Raw genomic sequence first — 14,897 nt, forward strand, 5'->3', positions numbered from 1 at the left:
ACTATGTTCGACCCGGGAATCGAACCCGAGACCGTATGATGAGCAGCCGAATACTCTACGAGCCGCGCTACAGAGGCAGTTATTAGCTCCATTGTATTCTAATAAGGGAGTAATAAGCCAGTTAAGCCAAGTCGGACTTTAAACCTAGGTGGGTTAAACCACTGACTAACACTAAAGAAAGAAATCCCGGTTTCCGTCATCCTAATCGTCAAATAAAGGGCCAAATATGATACGGCATGCCCAATATAGGTATTGCATGATTCATTTTTTACAAAATGTTTCATCATTTTATGAGTCAAGTTTTGCTTGGAATCTACATTCGTTTATTTACACAGTGATAGGAAATACGAATGAAAGAATATTTGCACAATGGAAACAGCTGATTAATATTTCCAAAAAACATATCAATAAAGTCATTGAATACACACAAAAGAATATTAAACACAATCCTTTTATTGAGAAATAGACTAAAATTGTAATAGAATTTTCTCAACACATATTTGAAAACCATAAAATATTGTGGTTTGCAAGAGCAGATATTTTTACAGTTATCTTTGAAAAATAACTCTGACATTTGATAAACTCAAAATTATCTGGGCAATAATAATAATTAGTTAAGAAAATTCTTGACAAAATATCGGCCCAGTAATGGCGGTTAGGCCCAGTAATGGCGGTTAGGCCCAGTCTTCTTACCTTGCAACAACGTCGACCCCTGTCCCTGTAACAGCTGCTGTTGCAGTCCAACTGCCTGCAATTGTTGCAACAGTTGCAGCTGCGTCGCCGGCGACAACGCTGCCTCTGACGCGAGGTACGTCGCCGGCGCGATCGGCGCAGTCAGCCCCCATAAACTCGCCTGCATCGCTTGCAGTTTCTTCTGTTCCTTTTCCTTCTGCGTGTCAGCGAATTTTACTACTAAAGGCGCTGAACAACCTTCCATTGTTTGACTGTGGTGTAGCGCCTGGAATAAGACAGATTCGAAGGTTAATTCTATGTTAAAACAAAAAGAAAGCTGTTTCTTTAGAAAGAGCGATTTTATCAATCTTTTACTCGACGATTAAACTTTCTATAAAGCCTTTTGCTCAGGCTTACTATCTATGATTAACTTTTGTCTAACTATTTTCACGTTTTCATTTAATAACATGAGTGTTCGAGAGAGAAAAAAATCTAAATGTCGCCAACGATTTGAAAGTAAGGAGCGAAATTTGCAGACCTTGAACCCCTATTATATAAAACAGATCGATACATTTATACTGTCGTCCCCTAAAACCTGGCTGGCCGTGAACATAAAAACGGAACAGCCATATAAAACTGAAACGTAAATTGAAAAAGTTAATGAAGCTATTGACACACATTGCGCAGACTAATAAATTCAACTTCACGATGAAAATTAAACCTTGAAACACCTGAATTTGTTTTAGTACCGAATTTAGGGGATTACAGAAGTTTTAGCTTAATGTACGCCCTTGAAAACTACACTTTACCTATTTAATGAATTACATTAGCAATACTGACATTTATTAAACTAAACGTATGAATATTTCTTTGTTAAAAAAAGTATAGGCATTTTCCTGCATACAATTTACGTGGTTTATTTAGACAATATTTCTTAGATTTTGACACTGGAAATTTAAAGTATTGAAAATGAATCCACCACGATTGGCATGCTTATTTATTCTCAATCAGTAGAACATCAAATAGGATTAATTCCATAATTGCATTTGCTGCATTTTTGATGTGTGAACGTTCACTGTTTCAACAATATTATTGGTATTCCAACTATTGACAGCCTTTGTTTAACCCGGCACAGATAATCCACACGATTTTGTTTACGTAGCAAATAATTTCCGAGTGTATTGAATTTAAGCCAATTACGTCTGTTTGTCGATGGTATCGAACGAAAGAGGATTTAACATTAATAAGCCGGTGCTTTAATGTACGGAAATATTGAATAACATTTCGCCGTCCATCATTACGCCGACAGATTATTGATGGTAATCTGAATTATGTAAACTTTTGCCAATTAAAATTTTGGAAATTAACGAACGTCGCTCGTGAAAGATTTCCTTCAATATCGAATGTTTGATGAATGGCATTCGATTAAAATGAATGTAAAATATTGATGTAATTAAGTAAACTCTTCTATAAAAAATGTATTGGTAATAATTATTAAGTTATATATAAGTATAGTATTTTATAATAAGAAATTAAGAGCTATAGGTACGAGAACTGAATACACCCTCAGTTTTGAAGGATAGCATTCAAACATTGGCAAGATAATGGTAGGGAAATAGAAGATTTGAAAGTTTCATACTGCAGTATAGTCCGGTTCACACAAATACTACAAAGGAAAAGTCATTCTGACTTATACAGCATACTCGGACAGATTTTTATATCACTTTATCGAGCTGTGTTTTCTCGAAATAATAGCACGATGAGTATTGAAAATTCACAGCTAAATAGCTCAACCAATTGTTTTGAAAAGTGTCAAGACGTCCCGAGAAATAGCTTGTAAGTAAATTACCTTGATAGCAGCAATAGCAGCTTGCTTGGACACGAAAGTAACAAACGCGCATCCCTTGCTCTGGCCCTGCGCGTCTCTCAGCACGGTACACTCCTCGATGGCACCGTGGCCCGCGAACAACGCTCTCACGTCGTTCTCTGATAGCTTCTTGTTCAACATGCCGACGAATAACTTGCGCTCTGCAACAAATTAAAAGGGTTTTGTTAGTTTTATGATAGAATAGTATGATAGAGGAACGATTTGTAATGAGAGAAATACAGAATTATGAATCTGTAATGTAAAACAATCAAGCGATTTCAACAATAAATGTATGTATAACTGTTTCTTTTGAAAAATATTGTCACAATATCAATATGGTGTTAAGACCGGATAAGTTTCGAATGATGGAGTTCAAAGGGCTGTACATTCTGTACAAGCAATGGATTGCATAGTTAGTTATTGTCTGTTTAGGGTTTTTTAAAAAGGGATAGTGCTATACCGATAGAACTACGAAGAACTTGGACTCATTTCAGAAATCAGAATATGGCCTTTGTACTTTTGTGAGATACGTAAACGAAATTAAGTTTTATTTTCTGTATTGTCAATACTGGTAGTTTTGAAACAGCTTGATGTAGAAAACTCATCAATAAAAGTGTAACAACAAGTACCAATTTCAAACTAAAAATCTTAAAACCAAACATACGTAGATAAAAAAAACTACGCAACTAAAATCGTTTAACCTTAATCTGTTAAAAATTACCTATCCCATAATGACGACACATTAAGTACTAAATAATGCGCCACTATTATCACTACGGCCATTACGAAATGATACGTTTGCGTCGTCAAGTAAAATACTTCCTTTGTGCCACCAAAGGAAAACATTTGAACAGAAATTGTAGCACTTTAACAACACAAAAATACTCCTTAATGTTGTCGATTCTCTTGTACATGTACGTATTTATTCAGTATTTACTTCCCTCTCTTATGAGAGAACATAAAAAGAGATAGGAAACTATTTGAATTTTCTTTTATATCGTTTACGGATGACGCAAATTAGTGGTGTAATGTTAGTGACGTATCGATTACTTTTAATGTGTTTAAAATTGTAATATTGATAGCCCTTAAGTGGATTTAAGTAAACTAAAAGTTATAATAGTTTTTTTGTCACAGCTAATGACTATACAGGGTGTGGCGTAAATAATGGATAATCCTTTACAAGCGGATGGGCGACCACCCAACTGATCTAAATATCAAAATTTATCTCTGGCACAAGTATCATAGTTTTTGAGATTTTGGCCATTTTGTGTGTTTTTTAAAAAAGCGATTTACGCTCGTTCTTTTTGATGCTGTGATCACAATTTAAGGCTTTTTTTTAATCCGTTTTTTGCAAATAAATCCTGAATAGATGTGCTATTGAATCTACAATCTTGTTTTGTTATTACTACTTGTTTTTTATTTAAATTATGCATTCAAAGTTAAATTTTATAATCTTTCACAACTTTTGTGCATCTTTGAGCACTTGTAGTGAAAAAAAAATATATGGTGGCTTTACTGCCCACGCCATAAATAATTTCTAAATTTTATTAGGATTCTAAATTGGTATAACATGCAGCATTAATACCGATTATTGTCAAAATATTACAACGAACTTAAATGATTAACACTTTTGCCGGTCGACTAATTTTATTTTATCAGCGCGTTTAAGCTAAGTTTGTTTTCAAATATTCATGTCTATAGGGTTATTACACTAAGATTATTTAGATTATAAAAAAGCTTGGAACTGTGCTGCTTCTACCAAGTCTATTTCAAAATAATGTATTACAATTTGATGAGAAATGTTTTTTTTGTCAACAGAGTAGTTTTCTTTAGATTTCTAATCTTTATTATTTGAATAGTATTTATGTCTTGTATTTTTTTTTTCATCACAGCACACAAGTGCTCAACGTTGCACAAAAGTGTTGTAAAATTATAAAATTTAACTTTGAATGCATAGTTTAAATAAAAGACAAGTAGTAATAACAAAACAAGATGTTAGGTTCAATAGCACATCAATTTAGGATTTATTTGCAAAAAAATTTGGCCCTTATGTGTGTATAAGAAAGCGATTTACGCTCGTACTTTTTGGTGCTGTAATCACAAATTAAGACTTTTTTTAAATCCGTGTTTTGCAATTAAATCCTGAATAGATGTGCTATTGAATCTAGAACGCGCTTAGTGTGAAAAAATAAAATTAGTCGACCGGCAAAAGTGTTAATCATTTAAGTTCGTTGTAATATTTTGACAATAATCGGTATTAATGCTGCATGTTATACCAATTTAGAATTCTAATAAAATTTAGAAATTATTTATGGCGTGGGCAGTAAAGCCGCCATACATTTTTTTTTTCACCACAAGTGCTCAAAGTATCACAAATGTTGTGAAAGATTATAAAATTCAACTTTGAATGCATAATTTAAATAAAAAACAAGTAGTAATAACAAAACAGGATTGTAGATTCAATAGCACATCTATTCAGGATTTATTTGCAAAAAACGGATTTAAAAAAAGCCTTAAATTGTGATCACAGCATTAAAAAGAATGAGCTTAAATCGTTTTCTTAAAAAACACACAAAATGGCCAAAATCTCAAAAACTATGATACTTGTGCCAGAGGTAAATTTTGATATTTAGATCAGTTGGGTTGTCGCCCATCCGCTGGTAAAGGATTATTCATTATTTACGCCACACCCTGTATATATTTGAATTAAAAAAGTCTTGGTAGTCAAAAGTTTTTCCACATTTGCCGCCAAAAACCGGAGCCAAGTCGTAGCAAATCACGTCCAAATTTGCATCCCGCATCGAGACAAGTGTATCGTACAAAACACGAGGCAGTATCGTCAGAATCCACCCTGTGATCCTGAAATATGTACTCGTCGATCCCAAAGCCCGCCAGCCGCGGGGTTAACTGGGAAATTTACGACCTTCGGCCCGACCAGTGGCGGTCATAAAGCATTTTCCGTATCGGTGCATGCGAATTTTTGATGCTGTTAAATCTTTGAAGGCCGGACAAGTGTGTGGCTGGAATGGCCAGGGTTTAGCTGGCGAGGGTCACGGTACGTGTTTTATTAACCCGTTGGTATTGTGACAGTAGTTTCGAAGTGGCAGATTGAAATTCTTGTTGTGTGATTGGTTAAGTTCGATGGTAGCGTGTTTATGTTTGTAGTGCGGATATTTGACTGTAGATGGCATAATTTTAATAGTTTGTGTAGCCATTCTAGTAGTGTTCAAATTCTAAATGCTCTTTCCAGTAGTATTTTTTATTGTAACGACAGAAAACTAAGATCTCGACTAAAGAAAACGACAAGTTCTAGAGAACCAGAAGAAAATCGAACTCGCGAAAACTGTAAAAACTCTTACAACCACATGATGAAATATCAAAAGAATTTTCCACCTAATAAGGTACCAAAAATAGGTCGCTTAAAACTACAAAACCACGTTTGCGCAGACGTAAGAACACATCGCCTTGCCGTCGTGTCAAAGGAACGAGTTACAATGCCCGGTGTAGTAGAGTATTACGCGTAAAATCCAACATTCGCGGCCCCCCTCAATCCCCTAGCGAGGAAGAGAGGCGAAATTGAAAAGGCAACAGATCGGGACGTATTGCAGCGGGAAATGAGCGCAGCGGGACATCGATGTACTCGAAACTAACTGAAAGTTGTACAGAATGATGTCGCTTTATAACATCATAAAATGTTGAACTGCACAATAGATTTTTAAAATACTAGTACATTCGTTTTAGTTTTTTTGTCTCTCTATTAATATTGATTTCAAAAAGTCTACTATAAGTTGTTTTGAACATGACTTCATCGATCTTTTGAGTGCATTTTGACAAGCACAGGTAATTAATTCCCAAATTGAAAGTTAAAAATGATATCAGTACGAAAAAAAAACAGTTGTTTCTTTTAAGATTTTCATGAATAAAATTTCATCTCTGACACATTTCAGCCAGCATTGAAGCCTCACCCTAGCAGGTTACAAATATTTCATGGCGGCAAAATCAGCGCTCTCGTACCAAGATTAGCATGAAAATTGAGCGCGAAAACGAAACTCGAATCGCGCAATCGTCGGCGATAATGCAATGGCCCGTTACCGCACATTTTTGACAATCGAAAGGCTTTACGACGTGATGGGAAAAATATTGGAATAAATTGTTACGCTATTTATCAACTTGCCAGTCGCAGGTTGCTTTATTTTTTTAAATAATTGAGGTATTTTCTTTAGTCTTAAAGCTGTAATAGATAGATTTTTGCGATGCGATCATCAATCAAACGATTAGCTGGTCGGCCACGTGTAAAAGACCTGCGAGACTGAAATGATAAATGGTTTTATACGCGATTTCTTTTCTTCTTTAGATTTTGTATTAATAGACGCTTGTTTTAAGAAAATAAGTCTCCGGTTTTCTAAAAGTACATATAATAATAGTATAATTATATACACACATAACATTACGACTTGTTCCCATAGGGGTAGGCAGAGACCAAAGAACACCACTTGGCACAATCCTTGAAAACTTCCTTTGCTTGCTTGCATTTCTAAAAGTAACCATGGAGAATAATAATATGACAAACACATAGATAATCGGCATTTTAAGTCCATTAAGTATTTCGTAGTCTACAAAAAGTTACGTACTCGTGGCAAGTAGAAAATTTGAGTGCAATAAAAATGCTGCAAAGATTAACAGCCGTTGTTTACTAATGGTTCAATTTCAAAATCGTCACTTCCACACGAATGCAAGTTAGTCGTCGTAAAACCCTCGTCATTTCGTATATTCCTGTTAATATCACACGGTTAGCACTCAACGAGATGTATGTTTGAATATCTTATTAATACACACGCGAGTAACTTGTTCGATTGTCTGTGTGAGAATAAATATACGGAACGAGGTCGCATTCGTACGAGTTTTTGCGGGAAAAAAAAATTTCAGCCGTGCAAGTTAAAATCATTGGGTTGCGATTTGGGAACCGAATTTGTAATAAATGTTCGTGTGATTGAGTTTATTTTCACTTTAGTGCTGATATTCGTGGTTTGTGCATACTTCATTTAAATTGGGATGGTCAAGTGACAGCTGATTTTGACAGAACATATTCGTCAATAATATTCGCCGGATAAAGTTATATGAAAGTGGAAATTTGGTTATAGTGACTATAGTTTCAATGCTAAAACTATACCACCTGTATTTGTATCTTTATGATATGTATGCCTGTGAATGAAGCAAGGGAATTTTGTAGGGATCGTAACAAGTGCCGTCCTTTAGTCTCTACCTACCCTCATGGGAAGAAGGCTCGATTATATATTATTATGTAGGTACGTATAATATGCATTGTACCCCAATAGAGGTCCAACATTTTAATTAAGTATTATCAGTAATACCGACTACATATTCAAATTATATTATTATTATGTATCGGAAAAGCCTTTTCTTTACTTGACTAACACGTGTTACTACAAAGTGAGCATTACTATGACGAGCGCTCCAAATACTTTTCAAGTCAACAATTCAGCTGACAGTTTACCATAAACTAGCAATAACAGTGTTAATTATCACTCTATCTCTTTCGCACTAATGTTAACCGTACTACGGCAGAAAGAGACAAAATTAAACTTCAGTTGACAAAACAAAAACTATTTTACAATCGTTTAAAGTGAAGCGTGAACGTAATTAGAATTATTTAAATGGGTTATTTAAAGCAGTAATCATTTTGAATGCACAGTAATTGCGTGTTCAGTACTAAGTATAAGTAGTCTTTAAAATGTTAATGTTTTAAGTGCTCCATCGATGCACGAGCGGCAAACTATTTACATAGATACTTCACGAAGTAGAGGATTCTGTAAAGTAGCTTTTAAATAGATAGTTTCTAATAGTAGTAGTTAGTGCTTTGATTTTATAAATATATTTTGTTGAGTGAGAAGCGATGATAATTGTTGTTATGAAGTTATTTGATTCGACGTTGGAGATGCTAGAATGACTTAAATATTTGGTACCCTAGACCTTTTTAGCCACTAATGAAAATGTTCCATCACTTATAGTTATTTTATCAGACAAAGGAATAACTCAAGAGAAAAATGCTACCCGAATAATCAGCAACACACACAGGTAAATTACGATGGTATTTTTGAAATGACCAAGCTATATTCATTTTCCTTAATTGGCAGCTCCTCGCATGATCAATTAATGTATCGACCACATTGTAAATCTTTTGGCGATTGAAAAGAGTGGCTGTGGGTTTCTTGCTAGCTCTTCTCATAAGGCTCTTCCCCCTTTCCGAGCTAGTGGTAGATTCAGTAATTGTAACAACTATCATAAGTGTAAATATTTGATCTAAATGAATAAATGATATGATTTTGTTTTTGATTTTGACCAATGTCGTTAGGACCTCGAGTTTTAAGCCTGGGCCAGCGGTTTGTGGCCAAATCACATCCAAAAGGAACTAAGTTCATCACCCATATCAATAGTTAAATTCAATACATCTTACAAATAAATCAATGCAATTACCGTTGTCGCTAAATTCCCAGATCATTCGCAGTGCGCTGTCAATCAAACTATCGCTCGCTAGGTATCGTCGCACAAATGCCGAGCATACCTCGCGATGACTGACAGCCATTACCGACATGTACACGGGTAGAGAATTAAACGGTTATTGTAACTATACAAGTGTATGACAAGGTGTATGAATGTGGATGAGAGAATAAGCATGGATAGTAAAGTTGTGTACTTAAGTGTCTATCACGGCGAAACCACTAAATTTGTAAAGACGATTTTGATTAAGTTGAACCAAGAAATAGTTGATGCTCAAGCATTAAAAATATGGAAAAAACATATTGACCCTCATATTTTCTAAAATCGGTACGCGACCTTCTTTCTCTCTACCCAAATTACACAGTATATAACCGTCTTATCTGTTTTATTTTTTACAACAAAACCATTGACTATATTGTGAAAACGATTCGGGATCGAAAGCCGGTTTATAATTTTTTAAATGAATTTCTAAAACCTTAAAAAGAGTAAGCTCACAAGCAAAGTAATTCTGTTATTAAAATATAGGAAAATTTAGTTCAGTTTAGAGCTATGCAAATAGCTAAAATTTTACATAATTTACAAAGCATAGTATTTTAATTTATAGCCATTACTTACGGACGTCGTTGTACAATTAGCATGAGTTAATGTCAGTTTTAGAACGACACCTCTATCGGTTTAAACTGTCACATTTTATTGTTCTCCGTCGTATGTGACCTTGTGTGTACGTTACCTAAGCATTTAGAATTAACTTAGTACTTTGTACCTACTCAGTTGTTTTTCGGTAAAATGTTACGTTAGATGTTATGTAAATATTTCAAGGGCAAATTATCGTACACATAATGTTTGTAAAAATGTTGAGCACGCAGAATCTGGTATCGGTAAGGGATAGCTATTGTTCAAGCAACTTTAGTTACAGAAACCACTGCCATTAACCATAAGAATGATAAGTGAATGAGTAACAAAAAAATAAATAAATTGTCCTGAAATCGTCTCGTGTTTGTAATACTTATAAAGCATACCTAAGTCTTTCTAAAACACATAAACAATGTTACATTACACTGAAATACATTGATCGTACCATAAACTACATTTTCTTATGGTAAATGCTCAAAATCGTAATCACTCTTAAGACACAAACCTATCGTAAACTTACACTATCACTCCTACGAGACTAAACTAGAAGACATACTAGCACACAAACACACACACACACTAGCAAACAAATTAAAAGTACTGAGTAGTTACTCACTTCCGCAAACATTTGCACACACACAAAAACACTTGCACACACACAAAAACATTTGCAGACACACAAAAACATTTGTACACACACAAAAACACTTGCACACATACACACGAACACACAAATGTCATAACTTCACCAAAAGATGATGAACCAGCGTCAAAATAATTCTCCAAAATTTTTTTACGACTCCCTCAGTCCAAGTTTCGTTGTGAAAGCGTCAAGAGCTGGTGGCACATTCGTCTAGTTCACTGGCTACTTTACTGGGCTATTATCCTTCGCGCTCGTAACTCAGGCCCTTCGAAGTGCGTATGCCTGTTCTCACGTACTTTGCCGTTAAGTTTCGAGTTATGACGATGTTAGGGACGGGCGTTTTGGAGATTATGAAGGATTTTTTTAGGTTATATGCATGTGATTTTGGGTGGTAGTAAGATGATAGTGAAAATGTAGCTGCAGTTTACAGACTTTACGGACTAAAGATCAGAATATAATTAGTGACGATAACAGTGAAATGAAAATGATAAAAAACAATAAGAAACTCTAAAATCTCCTCACCGATTCTTCGAAGGCCAGCTCTTAGACAACCAAAAAGCGCAACATTTTACTGTAGTTTATACGGAATTATGACGATGAAACGTTTTCAAAAATGACGAAAAAAGGTGTTAATGTGTTAATAAAATGTAGTAAATGTAGACCACATGAGCAGTCAAACTCAGTAAAGGGCTAAAATTCCATGCGGACAGAGGTGCGGGCGGTAATCTACTGGTCTTATAGTATTTGAAATTTTAATATGCTCAAATATTTCGTGTTCGTGCCATCCCTAGTAACGACAGTCTGAGTATTATCTCCTGACACACATAGTTTACGGTTGCTGCTTATGTCATTGCGACGAATAAGTCAAGGTGACGTATTTGTACAGGTACTTTTATATTTTTAGCACTTTTCATTGCCTTTTCAAGTATATTTGTACAAGTAGGTCGCGCAAACAATAACATTTAGATTGTCATCAGGTAAATAAAACTTTAATTGCAATAAAGTTAAATAATACTTCGGTATAAAGTGGAAATAAAATGGGCATCTTGCGAATGGAGAATATGAAAAGTGTAATACGGACTACGGTAAAGGACTGCAACTCTTATGGTAAGATGACGATAAGTTAAGTGATTTTTCATAATGCCTAATTCGCAAAATAATGAAAACGAGTAACTATAAAAAAAACATTACTTTACTGAAAATTAAATTCCCAAAAGTGCCTTTTCTGAATGAAACGTTTAAGAAAATCAACTGAAAACGTTGCACCACCGAGAACCAGTTTTACATTAAGAAAAATTATCTCAAGAGTTTCGTTTCTCTCAAAACATATTTCCTCGCTACAAGAGAGTGGACGAAACGCAAACTTCTTCTATAAATGCAATGCCATGCAGAAAGTACTTTTGAAATAATTAACTTAAAAATTAGCCTAATTATTTACACCACCACCGTACCGTTAGTATTCAGGGACTCGAATTTTCGAGTGCTGACTCAGCAAAACTTAGACTGTTTTAAGATTCATTAAATTAGTGGCTTTCGGTTCAGTTTCAAGACGTATACAAATTACTAGTTGTTGCAACGTCTGTTTCGTACCGTAACTGGCTTGTTTTTCATTTTAATTTATGTAAGGTCTTATTGAAAACAATTGCTTTTTGCGCGCGGCTGGATGGGGGTGAATTAAACATGGCGGTACACTGTTGCGGGCATTTTACGTTTTTAATATTGTATATTATTTTTTGTTGTTTGTATTGGTTTGTGAATGTTGTGAGGGGTATTGGACTGTTTGGTTTTTATGCCATCGTTCGCCATAGAAAAATATTTGGTTAAATACAAATGTTTTAACATTGCACAGGTTTGGTTAATCCTCTAACTTCTTTATTAATAGTATATAAAGGGAGGATTATGGCCAACTGATTCACTGGACACGGAGAAAGAAAAACCTTTTTAAGAGCTCTGCGTAATTTTTTTTAATGCATTTATTTAGGGCATGCAGAATCCCCAAGCCGCACTTGGACAGCGTGGTGCACTCAAGGCCTTACTTCTTTTTCGATTGGGATAAGACGCTTGCCCAGCAGTGGGACAGTAGTGGATTATAAGAAAAAGGTACGCGTTAAGTATCATAAAGAAAGAACTATAGATTCGAGCATTTTAAAACTTTCTTACCATACCGTGAAGAGAACCAATAAGATTGTCCTTCAAACCACTATAAGCAGTTTAACATGAACACACAAAGCAAATCTTTGCTCTATGATATTAGTATGACAAATAGTGGTGTTCTATCGATACATGTGACTGCTAACTGTAACCTTCACGAGGTGCGAACAAGTGATGGCACGACACAGTTACTTGAATAAAGGTGACTTATAGACCTATATTTGTGAAGAATTTACTAGTTTAGGCATGATTTTTAGGCTGTAGTGCAATGCTCCGTACTTACATACAATTTAATTTGATCGAGCTGTCAATTTCGATCCAAGTGATGACTCGATCGAGTAAAACTTTTGACAAACTAAAAAACGATGAGTGACTGTAGAGTGCGGGTTTTGAGACACACAAATAGAATTTTAGTCAAGTTTCAGTAAAACTATAGCGGAATAACCTATATGGAAACGATTAATGATAATGAGGCACTGTTTTTACATATTTGCATAATCTTGGGTAGCAGGGTAAGTGTTTTCAAATACTTTATTGTTGTTTTACCTTTTGATACTTAATTCTATCAAAGCCGTAAAAGACTGCATACCTTAAAAAATCTATAGTTACTTACATAAAAGGTGTCATAATTTTCCAGTTTCTAAAGTACACTCACATTAGTTGCATTTAAGTACTAGAAATCGGATGATACGAAGACTGACAAAGGCCAGTTTCAGTACCCACTTTACGACCAGTTCTCAGCAAAGATTCCTAAACCATCTTGAAAACCGTAACCAAGTGTGTGCACACATCTTTACGTACACGGCCTTACGACGCGCGAAATGTGAAACCAACATTAGCGTTCATTAGCTAGCAAATACTACCGTCATGTCGCACTTAAGTGTTAGTAGCTATAACTTATGCTTTACTAACAATGCAACATGCGTGCTGAGCTAATCAGTTGCTTAATGCTTAGTTTAGCTCACTTTGACTTAACCTAGTTTGTAGACAAAACCTTATTCTTACTGGCTGGTACTGTACTGGCCCGTAACCAGTTGCACTCACCGGTAGACGATCTGTGGGTTAAGCAAACCTATCGCGATTATTCTATAGATGGGTGACCGCATAGTGGTATTTGAACCGGGCGTCTCCGTGCTTTCGGAGTGAAAGTAAACAATCGGTTGTTGTCAATAAGATAACAGTCGTTTAGCCATCTCAAAGGAATTCAGGCGGCTTGAACAACTTTGACACTAAACATACAATAAGAAGAAGACTGGCTAGTGGCTGGTTAGAATCCACCTCCTCCAATCCACATCCTCCACCGTTCTACATACAAATTTGAAATTAGAGGGAAATTAAGTTATGACACGTGTAATTTGACATTTAAAAAGATTAATTAAAAAGAAAATAATCATGTCATTTCAGTTTTGTTAATAAACTTGGGCTGTTACACATTAAATATGCTAGCTAACAAATTCTAGAATAGTCAAGAGAGCCTAGAAATTGCGTCGACAAACATAATTTTCCCTTATTACGTTGTAGATAAATAGAAAATTTGTCAAAACTCGTTAGCGCGACGCGCGGCCATTACGTCGTTTGTCTAATTTGAGCGGCTTCCTCTTGTTAGCAATTATATTGTTAATTTTGTACTCGCGTTTAATTTCAACTCATTACAGTTTGTTTTTTCAGTGCGTGTGTAGTTTTCGTGCATTTAAATATAGGAACTACGTCTGCCGCATTTTTGCAACATTTATTGATTCAAATTACATACTACGGCTTATAACTAATCATTATTGCGTAAATCACGGCAACTTCATAGAATTCTTACATGATAATGTACGCCAGGCATTTCAAAACTATTCAACAACGTTGACATACATTCACAGCGTTCCCGCCATGCGTTTTGTTAAAAAGAATTAAAACTAAAACAATCCCTACTTTATACAAAACCCGCATGCACCTATTCGTTTCTAGCAAAGCGTCAAAAACGAGGCAAAGGCTGCAGCCAAACATCCAGAACAACATAGCAAGCGCAAAAAATCTACATTTCCGAACACAATGACGAGACTTTTTTGTCGACAAACTCCACGAGGTCCTTGTATAAACGCGGGACAGCACGACAGTTGTTGTATAGTCTCGAAATATCTCCTCTAAAAGTGAGGCAACCGCAGCTTTTGAAATTACCGTGCAAACAGTACGATTTCGTCATATTGTTTAGCTCGAGAGCTTCGTCCCCGCATTTATCTTGCTCACCGTACTTATTTGACGAGATTTTATTATGTACCCTGGCTTTTCAGCCGCGATGTAAACCCACCCGGCGAACTAGGGAGTCAGAGTGTTGTGTGATTAGTTTTAAATTGTATTGCCCCAATTTTCCGCGAATCTCGCCTCGAAAATTGAGTGATTATGACTCTTAGAGTCATTTCGCGTGTC

At 35.4% G+C, this 14,897-nt stretch overlaps 1 protein-coding gene across 10 annotated transcripts in view; it reads right to left on the bottom strand.

Moving 5' to 3' along the window:
- LOC142975609 (CUGBP Elav-like family member 1) overlaps positions 1–14,897 on the bottom strand; it is a 425,650-nt gene that overhangs the window by 9,003 nt on the left and 401,750 nt on the right. For all 10 annotated transcript variants that reach the window (XM_076118565.1, XM_076118559.1, XM_076118566.1 and 7 more), the window contains 2 exons: positions 2,522–2,700; positions 694–958 (listed from right to left, as the gene is read on the bottom strand). In XM_076118565.1, the coding sequence (XP_075974680.1) occupies positions 694–958; positions 2,522–2,700 (444 nt within the window). The remainder of the gene's footprint in view (positions 1–693; positions 959–2,521; positions 2,701–14,897) is intronic.

This window comes from Anticarsia gemmatalis, chromosome 9 (assembly GCF_050436995.1).
Source record: "Anticarsia gemmatalis isolate Benzon Research Colony breed Stoneville strain chromosome 9, ilAntGemm2 primary, whole genome shotgun sequence".
NCBI lineage: Eukaryota > Metazoa > Arthropoda > Insecta > Lepidoptera > Erebidae > Anticarsia > Anticarsia gemmatalis.